The 17,359-nt window shown below is 30.9% G+C and overlaps 1 protein-coding gene across 2 annotated transcripts; it reads left to right on the top strand.

The window, feature by feature from the left end:
* The first annotated feature begins 4,826 nt into the window (after positions 1–4,826).
* On the top strand, positions 4,827–17,264 carry LOC132942588 (leucine-rich repeat-containing protein 15-like). Of its 2 annotated transcripts, none has more exons than XM_061011139.1 (11): positions 4,827–4,992; positions 5,639–6,139; positions 8,098–8,248; positions 9,525–9,596; positions 9,694–9,765; positions 9,882–9,950; positions 13,259–13,512; positions 13,621–13,754; positions 13,898–14,157; positions 15,838–15,963; positions 16,934–17,264. In XM_061011139.1, exons 2-11 carry the CDS (start codon positions 5,689–5,691, stop codon positions 17,094–17,096), a joined length of 1,752 nt encoding a protein of 583 aa, XP_060867122.1. In that variant the 5' UTR covers positions 4,827–4,992; positions 5,639–5,688; the 3' UTR covers positions 17,097–17,264. The 2 variants fall into 2 exon arrangements, with proteins under 2 accessions (XP_060867122.1, XP_060867121.1); XM_061011138.1 differs by having other exon boundaries at positions 4,827–4,996.
* Positions 17,265–17,359: the final 95 nt, after the last annotated feature.

The following is a 17,359-nucleotide window of genomic DNA, read 5'->3' as shown; positions in this document are numbered from 1 at the left end:
CTGTTTTCGGGCATTTTCAGTTTTCAATTTTTTTAGTTTTTTTTTCTATAAATATCAATAAAGTTTTATCTGTTGGGCCAAAAAGTGTAAAAATTTAATACAAGACTCCTGATATATTTTTACAATAGCAGTTGAAAAATATTGAAAATACATAGGCACAGTTTTTTTTTATAAGCATTTAAAGATCAAATTTATCAAATTTATAATTTAATAATTATTTTGTAGTTAAAAATTTATAAAATTTTCAACTTTTATAGCTAAGGATTGAAAATTGAAAACAAGGCTCCACGTAAATAGGTTATTTATAAATTACTTTATTCACAATAATATCATCAAATATACTTGGTAATATCATAGGCTGACTGACCGTTTTCGCTCAGAATCGTTTTTCTTATACAATGATATTATATCATTGAATTCAAATTTAACACCATCCATTACAGTGACCCACTTGTAACCTACTGTACAGCAGAGCGACATCCACTTATCCACCTTTTTATGATTTGATTTTAAATTGGTTTAAATTTCAAACAACTTAGTGTTACCCACTAAATATAATATACGATAACGGCTATTATAATATTATCGAACTATTATAAATATTATATTTATTATGTTAAACGTAGGAACGTAAAACAACTAATCAGAAATAATCAGTCTACAAGTAGGCGATTTATATTTGAATTAATTAAACTCAAAAAACGTTAGCGTATGAACATGTAGAGTATACATAAATACATATTATCGGCCTTCCAAATATTCAGTAATAAAACGCATATTATAATATTATATTAAAATTATACTATCTGTGTCACCGTAACCAACGGGAAAAACCGATATTGTGTAATTTAATTTATTTCTAGGGCAAACCATTCCATACGATTATATAATGAGTGTATAATATGTATCGTATTATTTTTCTATCATATTTATCGATAACGTATTATGGATATCTAGAAAACTCTTAAGAAAAAATACAAGTAGACTATATTATTCAAACGGCGTGTGATTATATTCTTGGGTCTCGGGAAATACATTTGACCAAATACACCTAACCTGCATGTCGATATTATATTTTCGAATTTGTTATATATGTGTCATATTATTTAAGAAAATCTTTTTTAAACGCCTATACTTTGAATTTTAGATTGTTTTTTTTTAATTCAAAGAGATTACGTGTAATATATTACAGAAGCCCATTGGATAAAAATTATAGATGTAAATCATGTATATCATTATGTTCTAATAACATATTAAATGAATCATAGTTTTACCGATGCCATATAGTATTTCGCACATGCCAAACAGATAAAACCCACGGTTAAAATCATAACTGTTATTCACATTTTTAAAAAACCATTTATGTTTTCAATTTCATATTCCATATAAAGCAAAATGTTTTCTATAAACTTATATTTTATGTTAAGGATTGTATTTCATAATCGTTTAAAGTTTGTAGTTTAGCAGAGTTTAGTGTTAATATATATCTCGGGGTTTCCCTACCAATCCGCCCTTCATATCAAACTTTAAAATATGCTCACAATATTTAATTAACTATTCGTTCATTATGCCACATTTATAATATGTCATAGTTTCAAAAAAAAAAATATTTTTCTTTCAAATAATAAACTTAAAGTAAAACAACATTAATAATAATGATGAAATGTTAAAAAAATGTTTCAACAAATTTTAAATATATATTGCTATAAGTACGAAGTACCCACGCATATAGGGTGTACCGTTAAATTATTGAGTGCGGTCATTTCAGAGTAGACATTTTACCGCATATGGCTTTCGAGTACACAACAATAAATTCAGCCTGACAAATATTATACTAAATTTAAAACAAAACTATTATAATCGAAAGATATCCACACAGTTATGTAACATAGTATTGTTTTAAGTGCATCATCAGTAATTATTACTTATTGCTATTACATTAGATAATCGGATGTATTATAATCGTGTTAATCTATATTTTAGCAAACAATTATTTAGTGTAAATTCAGTTCTGGTAGTTTTATTTTTGTCTTCTCATAATAAGTTTAAATTGTTTGCTATAAGTTGTTATAATAGATATTTAAAAATATTAAAGATACCTACATTTTTTTGTAGGCATTTGAAGTTCAAATTTTTATAAATAATACAATTATTTGTTAAATTCATGAAAATTTAAAACTATTTTCTTGTTAAAAAATATGTATAGCATATAATTATATTATCTAAAAATATGGATATTAATATAATTTTATTTTATAGATATTTTATATTCAAATTTGAATGAAATTGAATATTTAAACTAAGAATTCCGATTTTAGTTATTTTTTTTTATTTAAAAATATTCGTTGGTAGGTACTTGAAACTATTCACGTATATTATTACCCCAACAAGAACACTCCGCCCAACTCCGTTTAAAATAACTGCTCTAAAAGTTGTGATATAATTTTATAGCGAAGTCTTTGAACTATAGATACCTATTATTTATGTTAAAATAGTCTGCTAAATAATTGAATTTAGCTCGGTGACGTTATATTATACACTATTGTATACACTACCTATTTAAATGATAGTAGAGTAGTAGACTATATTATTATGTACTCATTATGCAATAGTATTTTTAAGTTTGGACTTGAGTCGCCAAGCTAAGTTTAATTTTTTAGTTTAACTATTTTAACATAATTAAAGACTTAGCTATAAAATTATATCACAATTTTTAAAGGATTTTTTTTTAAACTTAGCGTTTTTTTTACACGGACTTTGGCACAGTATTTTTGTTGGGATATTACAAAATTTTTCGTTAGTACTTTACTATTTGAAAGTCATTGTTACGTGATTAGAAATAAGTAATAACGTGCTTAAAGATAGAATATTATTAAGTAATAACTTTTTTAAAAACACTTACGTAAATTTATTATGGTACCTAGTTACAGTCGAGTTACGCGACAATAAATACGTGGTTTTAAATTTTAATAATATGATATCGTTATTGAGAGTGAATGTTGCCACGGGAATGAGAGAAGTGGGATGGATATAAGCGGTGGATCGGGGGGGGGGGGGACAATATAATATTTTCGTACTATATTAATCGTACTTAGAAATACTTGAACATTTTGGGTTATAAATTTTAAGCCATCCAACCAATCTGATTGCGAGTTAGTTCCTCCATTACCATCTGTGCACTATTTCTGATCGATTGATATCTTATATGACCTTATATGTTCAGCCGTTTGCCCTGTCCAGAGGGCCGATGGATAGTCACAAATTAGGACGGTTTTTCAATGGCACAACTCTGGCTCCTGTCAATATACATTAATGGCTACTCACCTTTTTTTTTTTTTATTTTTACTTAGATTCGCGCCACTACCGTCGTCTTGAATATTTTTTTCACACAATGGTATTTCCAAATGCAATGGATCCGGCAAAAATTATTTTCACCTACGTCATATTTGTCATAATAAAATAAGTAACTCTGATAGCAATACGAATATATCATATCGACTTTCTAAAAGCAACATAACTCGATAATTTAATTTAAAAATAACTTTCCTTTGTTTGTTTGCTATAATATTTGTATATTTATTTTATAACTTTATTCTATCAGTACATGTGCAAATATTGTAAACACTGTAATTATCAGAACTATAGCCTGTATTATCATTACTATACAACTCAAATGTATCATCCCTATAAACACACCTGAAACGTTGAAATGACCGTAACCCATGGCCTTAGATGCCGGGATTTTTTTTTGAGATCGATGAAAAAAAAAAGACATAAAATACACTAAATAATATAAACTAAATGTCTTAACTGAGAATCATTTTTCGTATGAAATGATTTGTGATTTATCATTGAATTCAAGTTTAATTACAGTTACTTACTCAATGACGAGGTACACTCGACACCTGATGTACAGATTATATTTACCTACGTCTTATCCTCTATTGATGTTTAAAATTTATTTTATTTTAGATAATATGTTCTCAAATATGTAGATTGCGGTAATTTGTCAAATGTTGCTAAAATTCAAGAAATAAACCCAGTAGAAGAAATGAAAACTTGTGCTAACAAAAACGGCTCAACTGCAATTACAATAATGCGATAAAAAATATTACAAATGTATTTTATATTAATTAATTAATTATGTTTAGTTATCTGCAGTGTCAGCCTAGCTGTACAACTCGAGAGCTGTAAAAACATAATTGCATCGAGTAAATTGATACAATAGTTTATGTAAAACACTAAAATTTATAAAATTAAAAAATATATATATCGACCGATTGAAATGAATTTCTTGAGTAATTGATAAGATATCGTATAGGAATATAGGATTGACAAATATTAAGCAAACCATCCCACTCTATAAGCTTTAGTTATAAGTTCAAATTCTCCAGCACCAACTGGCCACAAGAACACAAAAACGTAATATTACTGCAACGACCCAACTATAATAAGCACGTCTAAACAATATAATATTATCGCGTCACTGAAATTCCGATAACGGCAACGACCGTGGTTGATTCTTAAACGGGACATCCTGTGGCGCGAGCGACGAACAATACATTATTACGACAATAATACAAATTATACGGTAAAATTGCGGGGAAAAAAAATTATAAAAAAAAATACCCGAAACAATGCACGAAAGGCGGCGGACCGGACGGCGGTGATGACAAACCATAACGACGGCGAACCATTGCGGTCCGACAACAAAAGGGATTTCGCGAAGGACGTAAACATTATTACCCAATAATATAATTTTAATTATTCGCAATTTTTCGTATCGCACGTGATACAGGGTTAACGGTCGCACAGTCCGACGACGAGCGCGATCCGAGACGGTGCAGCTGCAGCGACCCGGAGCGATCTATATACCAGTGATCTCCGACCCCATATTGGACTCGAGACCCATTTTAGTTGATACATACGTGGATGGATGAAGAAACAAAACGAAAAGCCGATCGATAAATACTATACATTTCATAATATTGTGTGTGTAAGAACGGATCGAATACGAATTAATTAATTATAGTGTATAAATATAAAGACGACGCCACACCCACGTGTTTTGTATCCGTCTGTACGATATACGATTCGTATACTGTGATATGAAAAATGTGTGTTCAGCAGTTCCGATTATGTGTATAGTATATACCTACCCTCGATATAATAGAGTGACCATCAGTCTTAAATGTGGAAACATTATCCGTGTTTTCACACGAGTTTCTTACGATATTTTAATTTCCAAGCGAGTTGCAAGAATCTTTAAATACTGTAATATTTTATAAACGATACTATACTCGTAACTTGCCTAGAAATCAAAATATCGTAGAAAACCTTTACGAAAACACAGATATTATGCTCTTGCCTTTAAGTTTGATCGTAGGTCAATTCGCTTTATTCTTAAAGGTCATTACACTCGATTGAAACTGCTGAACTAAAATATTATGCTGTTTCGTAAGTCTGCACTTGTTTAAGACGGAGAAAACTCACGTTTAGCGTCCTCTTCGTCTTATTTGATTCATATACGATTGAATGATCTACATTTTTACCATATTCTAGTGGTTTTTTTGTACCTATTTGAAATAGTATAATATAGTGACCAATTTATTCAAATGTTTGCGTGATCCAAAACCAGGTCACGACCCACCGAAGGCCTCCAAGTCCACAATTCGGCGAATCGTCGTCATGTCACTGACGGTCGGAAGACGTGAGATTTCCGGTGTAAGGGCAGACAGACGACCGCGACCAAGCAGAGTGGCCACAGCGTTGACCACGGTGCTGGCGTTCGCCTGGCTGCAGCCACCCGCCACGTTGTTCTGGTGCTGCGCGGCCGCGTCCACGGTTAACGGTACGCTGTTCAAAGCGGTCGGGCCACCGCCGTTCGTCCGCCCAGCGTGGGTGGACGTCAGCGGGAACGTGACGTCCGTGGGCCGGGTGGACGTGTGCGCGTTGAACGCCTGCGAGGCGTACGTGAGGATGCGCGACGACCTGGCTAACGCGGTGAGGCCGATCAACGACAAGCTACGCGGCGACGGGGAAGGCGGCGGACGGGGTGGCGTGGCCGGTGACAAGGGCGCGGTGCTCGAGGCCAGGCTGCAGCGGTTGGACAGGCGACTCCGGTCCGTCGAACAGCCCGGTGAGTAGGTATAACTATATTATTATTATAAGACGTATAGTATGTGATACACTTAACTCAAGACAATCTTGCCCGTATGCATTAGTCAATGTATGTGTCACATATGACATGTCAGACTGTTTCTTCAAGGACATCATTATATTTTCAAAAACCAAAATAGCGTTTATGAAAATATTTTTTTAATATAATTTTTATCGTTATTTTTTTTTAATTATTAAATTGTTTTTTATTGTTATTCTTTATTTAGTGTCAACTTACTTTTTTAATTCATTGCATAGTATAAAAGTAAAAGCTTTAAACAATTATAGCTATAAATATATCAAATAATATTTGTTTGTAACAAGCTAAATTAGTTCAAAAAATTATTTTCAAACACTTCAGTGTTTTCTGAAATAATAAGTGTCTTAAGTTAAATTTAGGATCCACTCCGTATAGAATGCCGTGGAGACACGCAAATCGACCTGCAGATAATGGCCGGTGACCACCGAAAGACGTGGTTATCATTATCATATTATAATATTATGTACCGGTAATCTTATTATTCTATGACCTATTACTGCCGGCAAACGCACTATAATGTCGGTATACGTTCGTGCATGGAAGTTTTATATTTTGTTATTTTATGTGAACATAATATTTTGATAATATCAAGTTGAGGATAGTATGAAAAACCAAAAACTCGTTAAAAACTTCAGAAATTTAACGAAAAAAAAAAAACAATTATTATGTCATGTGAAAATCTATATTCGATATAAAGTACCTAGTTAATCGGTAATTTTTTTAACATAACGGGCAAGTAGTCTTTTACGTTCATTTTATATAAATTACTGTTTCCTCACTGAGAAAATCGAACCTTTTCGTTCACTCTTTTTATAATCATTAGAGATAGTATTATGCATAAAAATATAGAATATTATTAGTATTTTCTTGGTGGATTATAAATATATTACAGATCGTCGTGATAAAATATAACCTATGATATAATCTGATTGCTATGCATGATCAAATCAAACGCCATACCCCCCCCCCCCCCCCCCCCGCTTTCTCTAATAATGCATTTAATCAAATTGTATTTAATGGAATTGAAATTAAAGTACCATATTTTCAATTCTTCAACTTGCAAGGAGTTTTCTGTGGTGATAAATACTTTTGTTTTTAAAATATGATAACCATACTTATTACGGTAAAAAAACTGGTAGATGATTTTTTCGGGAATTTCGATGTTTCTTAATTGAAATTCGCACGAATAATCTTTCCATGTTATTAAACATTATAACGTAATAATGATAATATTATAATAGTCCATGATTATGGGTTTAAAAATATGAGGGATTTAATGATATTATGGAAATTAAAATTTTACACTCTATAATATATTAATATTTTATTATTTGTAAAAATTGTTTGAGCATGACATAAGTAAGTATACATAAGTACTTGATTAAATATTACATCTACTTTATATTTTTGTAAAACCATTTTTAATGGATATTATGTTTAGTATGAAAATTGTAATAACTCATTGTAGGTAACTAATCGTTCAAATTTTTATATTTATATGAACTATAAACGCATAACAATATAAATATACTGTAAAAAATGGAAGGAACTCGTTCGACAGTGCCGCGGGACACTCCTGATATTATACTAAAAAAATCAATGCATTTTCAAAAATATAGCCTTATTATTTGAGTGTACTAAAAAATTCATTATTAAATGAAAAAAGCGGGGGGGGATGAGCACGACGGGGAAATCAGCCGGTATAACCATGGTAATCACTGAAGTGTCTGCTCAACATTTATAATATGATAAGTATAATATAATAATATGCGTCCCTGAAATGTCCGTAATTGCATAATACGGCGCGGGCCGTCGTCGGATACGCATGACAGTTCTTTAAGACTTAAACGTTTAACGAATATTGTCGACGGTCTATAATAATATTATAATCGTTTCAGTGTGGACAATCACTTCCGGAGTGTCCCGGTGGAAGCGCTGCAATCACGGGCCGTGCAAGTGCAGGACTGAAACTCATTCGGTGAGCTGTTGGAGAAAGGACTTTGAAGAAATTCCACCGGGCCAAACGCTGCCGTACGACGTCAGCGCAATGTAAATATTACGAGAATGTCGTTCGACTCGTATTACATTATAATAATATTATTATATTATAATAACACGGCAATCGATGGACTATAATAGGAGTTAAGACATATTGTAGCATTATAGACAAATCCCCTTCCTCGCCGCATTCGACATAATATAATAATATATCTGTTTATCATCACGCGCCGATGTTAATAAATTATTAAATCATATCGGACGATCGTTTCGTAACGTTCGCGGCAAATTCGCGCACTTTTTTTCGACACGGCGGAACGTTTAAAAACACATTAAACAACAATAATTCGTCGAACGAGGTCACTGACTAGGCGACTATTATAGTATTATGTATATGTGGAAAATGTGAAATTATTACTAGATAGGCAGGTCGATATACGCGTATTAAGCCCCAGAAGAAAGAAAAAAAGATTATGCTCCGCCGGTGCTGTTGTTGTAAAAACTATAATATTATTATCAATGTTGATTACAGTTTTTATTTTCAAACCACGTTTGCTGCGCACAACGTAAAAAATCGTGTTAAGACTAACCGTTTTCCATTGTTGACATCGTCGAATAATAATTGTGCAACAGTTTAAAAATCTCAAAATGTGTATGCACAACGAAAAAAATTGCGCTCGTGATCTAAAAAATATGTAACATTTGGATCAAACAATTCATACACGCCTCAATCCGTACTGAAAAAAAAAATTAAATAAATAAATAAACGAACGATTGAGAAATGTTTATTCCTGATTAGAAGTAGTTTCTATTGACCTCTTTACATTTTATCATAATAATAATATTGTGTTATTTATTTATTCGACATTATTCGGTCAGCGCGGAGTCCTGCATATGAGTAATAATAAGAGTACGAGACGATAAATTGTCAGATTAATGTTATGAGGTAGGTACCTGGTACCTACCTACCTACTTTAAAATATAGTTACTGATATAGGTAGGTATTACGTTTATTTATATGATACAAATTTCACTCCGATAATCGTTTATCATCGTTTCACACTCTCTATGATTAGCTAAATAAATAACAATAAATTGGAAACAAATAAATATTCAACTTTTACAGTCACACGGAACAAAAACATTCAATTTTTATTTCTGGCCATCGTTTACGGTCAAATGTATCAATGACGATCGATTTTCAAACGTACATAATACCACGTACAATATATTATGAGATTTTTGCCAGTATAGTTTTAAAAAATTCACTGTCTCATGCGATGATGTTTTAATTTTTTTACACCGACCAACGTTTTTGATTTTTCAGTGACCTGAGCACCAACAGTATAGTGTCCCTGCACAAAGACACGTTTAAGGGACTGACTAACCTCACAGAACTGTAAGTGGGATTCCCTTATATTTTGGTACCACGGTATAATACGCGCGTGTTGCGCCCGAGCGTCATGCTAAATAACTTGCACACGTGTACGTTTTAGGGACTTGACGGACAACGACATCGACTTTGTGCCCACAGCAATTTTCAACACGCTGGAAAACCTCACGAAATTGTAAAATAATTTTATATACATATATTATAAAATACAATATAATTTAACACAATTATTGTGTGTGCATCGTCAATTATAATAGTATAAAAATAATAAATCGTATTTGTACGTTTTAGGAGGTTTCATCGGAATCACTTGATCGAAGTGCCATTGTTGTTCAAAAGAAACACAAAAATACAGATATTGTGAGTTTTATTTAATGTTATAGTTAGTAATAACCATGTAATATTTAACCCGTATTATGTGTATTATATTATAATATTATGATATGACTTGCGTGTAAGAAACCCATAAAATTCATTTTTTTTTTTTTACTTCAAATAAAATATAGGTTTATTTCCTTGAAACTTTTTAGTAATAATAATAATAATATATTATGATTCGCAGGTAATATACAAATTTTTATATTGGGTATTGAGTTAGGTATTACATAATTTCAATGTACCTAATTGATCTAAAAACTGTCAGATAATATTACCATCAAGACACAGCTAGATAGGTGATCTATAATCCACCAAATTAGAAACGATAAATTCTTTGAGAATAGAATTTAAAAAAATGTATACCTATACCTAGTTGACAAATTTGTGAGAATTACGTTCCAGCGTTTCAAATGTCATAATTTTTTTTTTCATGCCCATACGACCTATTCCATATAAATATATCGATTACGTGGGTAAATATATTCATAATAGTAATTGAACTCATATTTTAATTGTACGGCGTTACAGGTAACTGTTTTATGTATGCATATTTATTAATACTTTATACACTATTACTTCCTGACAACATATTTATTGTGACACCATTTCAATTAAAATATGTTTGACTTTCTATACTGCGCTCTTCGTACTATTATTATAATGGTTTATATTCTCTAATTAAATAATATCAGTCTCTCATTATGCACAGCCTATGTGCGTTTGGTTTTTGTTCTTACATGCGAGAAACGTATAGAATAATATAGGTAATTAATACCTAACCTTTTTATTTCGATGAGTCCAAGCAGGTGAGTATGACTACATCGGGTTGATAATAAAACTAACTACTAAGTAATAGTACTGCAGTGTTAGCTGGTTTTGCTAGAAAACATTACATTGTCGTCAAGCATTATTAATTCACTGATTAATTATTGTTCAGAGTAATTTTTTCCTGGCACACAAATTAGTTTTTAATAACACTACGCACACATTGACATTGGTACACACTTTACATTCTTTATATTAGAAAATATTATGCGATGATGAAAAGTCGGCAAATCTGCTGCTGCTAGAAAAAAAATGTATGACGAAAAAAGTGAATGAACGATTAGAGAAAGGCCGATTTAAATTTTTAAACCAGTTCTATGTTTATCGTTATATAATTGGTTTTTTGCATAAATCGTTTCATTTGCAGCTACACCACATATTAACTTTATACATTAAAAAAAACTGTAATATAACGCGTAGGCAGTGAAGGCAGTTTGAAGGGTGTCAAATATATAATACCTACTGCTGTTTAACCGTAATAAAAAATCATTACGATGGTAAACAATTTTTTTTTTTAACGAATTTTAAACTTTCAAATTGCAGTTTTATTACAATTTACTCTGGATGTAAAATTATACAGTGTATATTGTGAATGTGAATCAATTACAGTTCTTGCATGTGTCGACTTTCATCATAATAATATATAGAAACGAATATATTATTATTTTATTTTTAGTCTTGGTTTTAAAATATAATCGAAGCATTATTAATAACTCGAAAACATTTCATTTCTTGCTCCAATTTATTACACTCGATGAAGAATAATAGATACTTACAACTATGATTTCACACTTTTAATAATTAATATTCATCAATGTTCCCTGTTTTAATTATAAGTTATTGAGATTCTACTTTGCATAATTATTATTGAGTTTAATAAGTAAAAATTTAAAATATTTACTAACTCCATCGCGATAATACGTGACGATAATAAATACATAATAATAATTATTAGGTAAATACTTGTGTTCTGTTTGAATAAATTACTAACAAATTGTATGAGTATACTTAGATGTAAAAATCGTATAAGATGACTACGTATCGTCAAACGATAAAAATTAATGTGTAAATTTCCCGTGAATAATTTGTAGTTTTGTTGGAATTAAGTTATTTCATAATAATATGGCGTATTATGGCGCAGTTATTAACAGGACTTTGCGCATATTCGTTTCGGTAGTCAAGAAGATAGCTGATTTCCGTGTGAATAAGCTGTAAACAATTAATTAAGTATTAGGATTGAAGCGTTCTTAGTTTATAATAATATTATTAATTATGCATATTTAGTTATTTTTCGGTCTTACGATTTTAATAACATGTTTCGACTACATCAGCATATTTCGGCGTTCATTGATGAAATATTACAATGTATTATGCACTGTTTTTGTTCATCTGTTTCAGTCGAAATCTAACGCATTCATCTGGTGCTATTATACTAAATGGATATTATTTAATTATTTTTTTTTCGTCTTGTGCTCAATGCTCATTGTTCTCTAATACGATTTATGTGTCGGTCTATTAATATACCCGGCCTCATACGATACATCCAGCGATGTGTGATTTTGTTTGAACGCCTTATAATATTTCATTAATAAAATATTATTTTTTCACATCGAAAATTCCGCAGAGTTGACACTATTTAATTGTGTATGTATTAAAGAAATAAAAACATTATTGAAATTTAATGCAACGTATATTATTGCATATTATAATAATTATAATTATAATTATATTTTTGATGGAGATTATTATTTATTAGAAACTTATGTTATTTTTATTATGATAATAAATTTATATTTTGCAAACCTTCACCATGGTGCATACCTGTATCATGAATTGGCATGCTTTATAGTTACCAAAACTCCACTGAATACTGTGTACGGTTATGAACTACAAATTTTCTTCGATTTACCAAGCTGGTCATACGTTTAAAATCGTGATTCGGCCGTCAACACACTTATTTTTTAATGATTCATAGTGTTTTTTTAGCATGGTAAATTATGTAAATTGTGTTGAAAATGTTTGTACTTGCAGTAATTACAACCTTCAAAGTATATTAATCTATTGGACAGTGATTATTTCCCATTCCCAAAGTCTGCGCTAATGTTTTGATATAAGTATAATATATACATTATACCTGTCTGACGATATTCTAATACTCCCATATATAACAGAGGGTTTTAATATGGTAAATTATGTAAATTGTATTGGAAATATATTTACCTATAATATTTGAAAATTGCAAAATATAATCTGTATGGACAGTGCATTTTTACCATTCCCAAATGTTGCGCTAATCCTTTGATATAATATATTATATGTATCTACCCGACAATGTTCTAATTTTGGTATGAGATGTATGTTACTTTGTACACACAAACCTACGCCACGCTTTATAATAAATTAAGACGGGTGCGCAGTGTACGTGTTTAAACCCTTTTGAACCATATTTTCTGTACTACCCACAGAGACATGTCGATGAACCATATAAAACAATTGCCGGAAACGTTATTCCAATCGACGAAAAACTTGGTGCTGTTGCATCTGTACGGCAACAAGATCGAAGTCTTTCCGAAGTCGATATTCAAAGACCTCAGCCTACTGGAAGACCTCGACTTGTCGGCGAACTCGTTGTTGGAGATATCGTCCGACATATTCCGAGGCGTGTCGTCGCTCAAAAGGTTGAAATTGCAAGAAAATCAACTGCAACAGCTGCCGTTGGGTAAATGCGAAATCTATTGCAATAGCCGTAAGGTTATAGGCGCGCAAATGACATATAATAATATTATAATATGAAATCGCGATGGCGTTGTTACGTGGTTGTTCTTAGGGGTGTTTGACGACGTCGAGTACTTGGAAGTACTGTCGTTGAGGAACAACCGCATATCGTTTATTCGTCCCGGGCTGTTCAACAACATGCGTAGATTGGTGTATCTGGACCTGACCGAAAACTGGATAAATTTAGTGAGCGAAAAGTGATATTATCGTAACCGTTTATTATTATGATCATTCTCATGACAGAAACAACAATATTATCATATACCCATGACTTTCCGTTTCTGTTTGTGGCATTATATTATTAAATTGTTTACGCACAACATGTATAGCTTAACGGCAACGAGTTCACCGACTTGGTAGCCTTGAACGAACTACATCTCGGTCAAAATTACTTGGAATTCATACCGGAACGGACGTTCAAGAATTTGGCGTCGCTCGAAAAACTTTACCTCTTCTCAAACAACATCCAACAGTTGGACGTCAACAGCTTTTACGGTTTGAAAAATCTCTCGTCGCTGTTTCTCAACAACAACGTGCTAAAGGTTATCGGTGACAAACTTTTTGAACCGTTGATGAATCTCAGAAAGTTGTAAGTTTTTCGTGTTTGCATTGCATAACTGTGAAATCATACAACAATAATATTATATTTGTAATAACTAATAACATAATACATATAAAAAAACTATACATATGTATTATGTTTCTGTTATAATATCAATCATTCGGTTTATCTATAATATTAAAATATAATTTAGGTAGGTAATTTTCATAGTTATTACACAATATCCAAACCCTGATGGACTATTGCGTAATCACCTAAACCCGGTTAGCTTCTGAAACATTAAGTTCCCTATATTTATAAACGGTTGTAAAATATAACATCAAATTATATAAACAATTAAATTTCATTATACTTAATTTATATCATCATATTATTTAACAAGACGTATAATAATATAATTGAAATTGTAATGCATATAACTATTACTGATTTTTTTGTTAATGTTTATAAATACAATTAAATCATTAAATAATTGTTAATTATCTAAAAATTTCAGTATCAGGTGGCACATAATTTAAATTTGTATTTAGTGATATGTCTTACGAGAATAGAGGAGAAAATATTATTCGAACAATATTTAGAAATGTATATTAATAAATGATTATCATAATTCATAACTATTGAATACATATAATAATAATTATGACTATGCTTAAAAATAATACGCAAAATAATAAGTAAATACCTCACAAAATACATTATGGTAAAATAACCATTTTACTTCAAACAATTTTAGTTATTTTGTTATGACTCAAATAATATTAATCAAAAGGACTTCAAATATTGCTCATGACATTGTTAAAATATTACACGGTGAAATTTTCAAATCTTTAGACTGAATTTAAACTATTTATACCACAAACTTATTCCATGGAATTTCGCTATTGTCTTATACAAATTATAAGTACATAGTATATACTTTATATGTTATGTTTTTATCAACGATTAGCTCAACCTACCGAATTGAAAACATATTAATAATAATTAATAATACAAAATATATTATAGTAAAACATAAACTATCGTATTGTATATCAAATACACATTTAATGCTAATCCACCTGCTTCCTTGGCTTAGAATCGTTTTTCGTGTACAATGATTGATTATCATTGATTTCAATACTATCTAACACGTTATCCATTACAGTGATTTACTAAATGGCGAGTTACACTCGAATCCACTATACAGCAGATGCGAATAATTCCTGTATTAACATATTTTACCTAATATTATTATCGTATAATAAACTGAGTGTCTATAAAACGAACATTTTTAAAATTAAGTAAACACACGTGCGTTGTTTTAATTGACCAATCGATTAATCATCGTTTGCTACTAGATAACTGAATTTTTAATAATAATAAAAAGTAAAAAGTGATTCCATGTCCTTGGAATGTGATAATAATTAATGAAAGGCATATCGATAGCTTTTGAGTGGAATTTTAGACATATTTCACGTTATCTCAAGTCGATATGGCACTATACTCGACATTGTTCAGACAAACTATTTATTATTTTCTAAACTTTTTATGCAATTTAAAATATAAATAAATGTTTATTATGTCTACTAATACAATTATACTAAACGAATAAATAAATTACTATATAAACACCTAATTATAATTTCTTATAGACCACACATATGTCATTTAAATTGTACGAAAAATAACTGAAAAAAAGTAAAATGATGATGTTATTATTTTCAGACACATCGACAGCAATAAATTCCAATTTCTACCAAACGACTGTTTTGATCATCTACCAAAGTTGGAATCTCTGAAACTCTCAAAGAACCCATGGCATTGCGATTGCACAATATTATACTTGGCCAGGTAATTATGTCGATAATTTGGATAAGTTTTATTTGATTGTTTGTCGTTTTAGTTAGTTGAACTCCGTAGAATTACGCATAACATAGCCACATCGGATTGACGTAGTTGTACCAGTACGAACGCATTAATTGATTAATTCGATATTCATAAAATAATAGCTCATACATACGGTTCTATTAAATGTTTCGAATAATATTTTTAGCGAACAAAAATTAACAATTCTTAATGCACAAAGAGGAAACTGTTAAATAATTATAGTATGATTCAATACAACAGTTATTCTACGCGACAAGCGACACCGCATAAGGCTTGATTATAATTTATAGTCGTTCACTAGAAAATGAAAAAAATCTCTACAAGCCGCGCTACCTACCGCCGTTCCAGATTACACGAAAGACATTTTAAAAATAGAAAAGAATAATCTGCGTTCACCATATTTTATCGAATTGATAAAATAATTTTACTGTCAAACGTAGAGTAGGTACCTATATATTTTTAACAGTATGACGAACCAGCAGCTGTTTGGTGTTCAATTTTTTTAAGATTACAATGCGTATGATATAATATAATGTATATATATATATAATAAATAATAAATATATATATATATATATATCAATATTATCAATACGCGTAATGTGTACGACATAATAATATAATAATACGTTGTTCGTCATAGGTAGGTTGTAGGCATACGTATAATATAAAACCATAAAACGATTTAGTGTTTTTTTAGTTTTAGCCGCAGCTTGGTGTTATAATACACACCTAGCCGGGTCCGTTAAAAATATATATATGTATTATATATTATTACATTTTAAATCGACAAATTTTGTGTAATGGTATCGTGAATTAAAAAAATAATAATTTTATAATAATATGACAACGATGGAACTTAATAATATTATGTTTTATTGAAAATGCGTTTATTTTTGTTTGTTGTTGCATTCTTCAACGTATCTTTCTGCAGATGGCTGCGGGCGAACCGGCAAAAAGTGTGGGACTCGAACCCGACTTGTCGTGGTCCCAGGGACCTGGGTGGCAAGCCCGTCGAAGACATGACCTTTGAGGACTTGTGCGATGGCCAATGGGCGAGCATGGTGAAGCTCACACCTCGCGTACCCATTCGATGAACGACGGAAAATATCGCAATCGGCAATCGCGCATTGATTTTATTATCATTGTTATATATATTAATATTATATTGTACTTCGTCGGAAACTTCGTCGTTGATTTTAATGGCTTTTTCTTGACAATCCACGTTCGAGTATATTATATTATTGTATATTATTATATTATATTGTTTGCGGTGGTGTGCGTGTGCGGACGCGTATTGTTTCTTTTGTTTTTAATTGATCGTACGGTTTAATTGCGCGCAGATAAGAAGTCGGCTGTT

Source organism: Metopolophium dirhodum, chromosome 4 (genome assembly GCF_019925205.1).
Source record: "Metopolophium dirhodum isolate CAU chromosome 4, ASM1992520v1, whole genome shotgun sequence".
NCBI classification, from domain to species: domain Eukaryota; kingdom Metazoa; phylum Arthropoda; class Insecta; order Hemiptera; family Aphididae; genus Metopolophium; species Metopolophium dirhodum.
The sequence above is the reverse complement of the archived record's forward strand: the minus strand, read 5'-3'. Positions and strand labels throughout refer to the sequence as shown.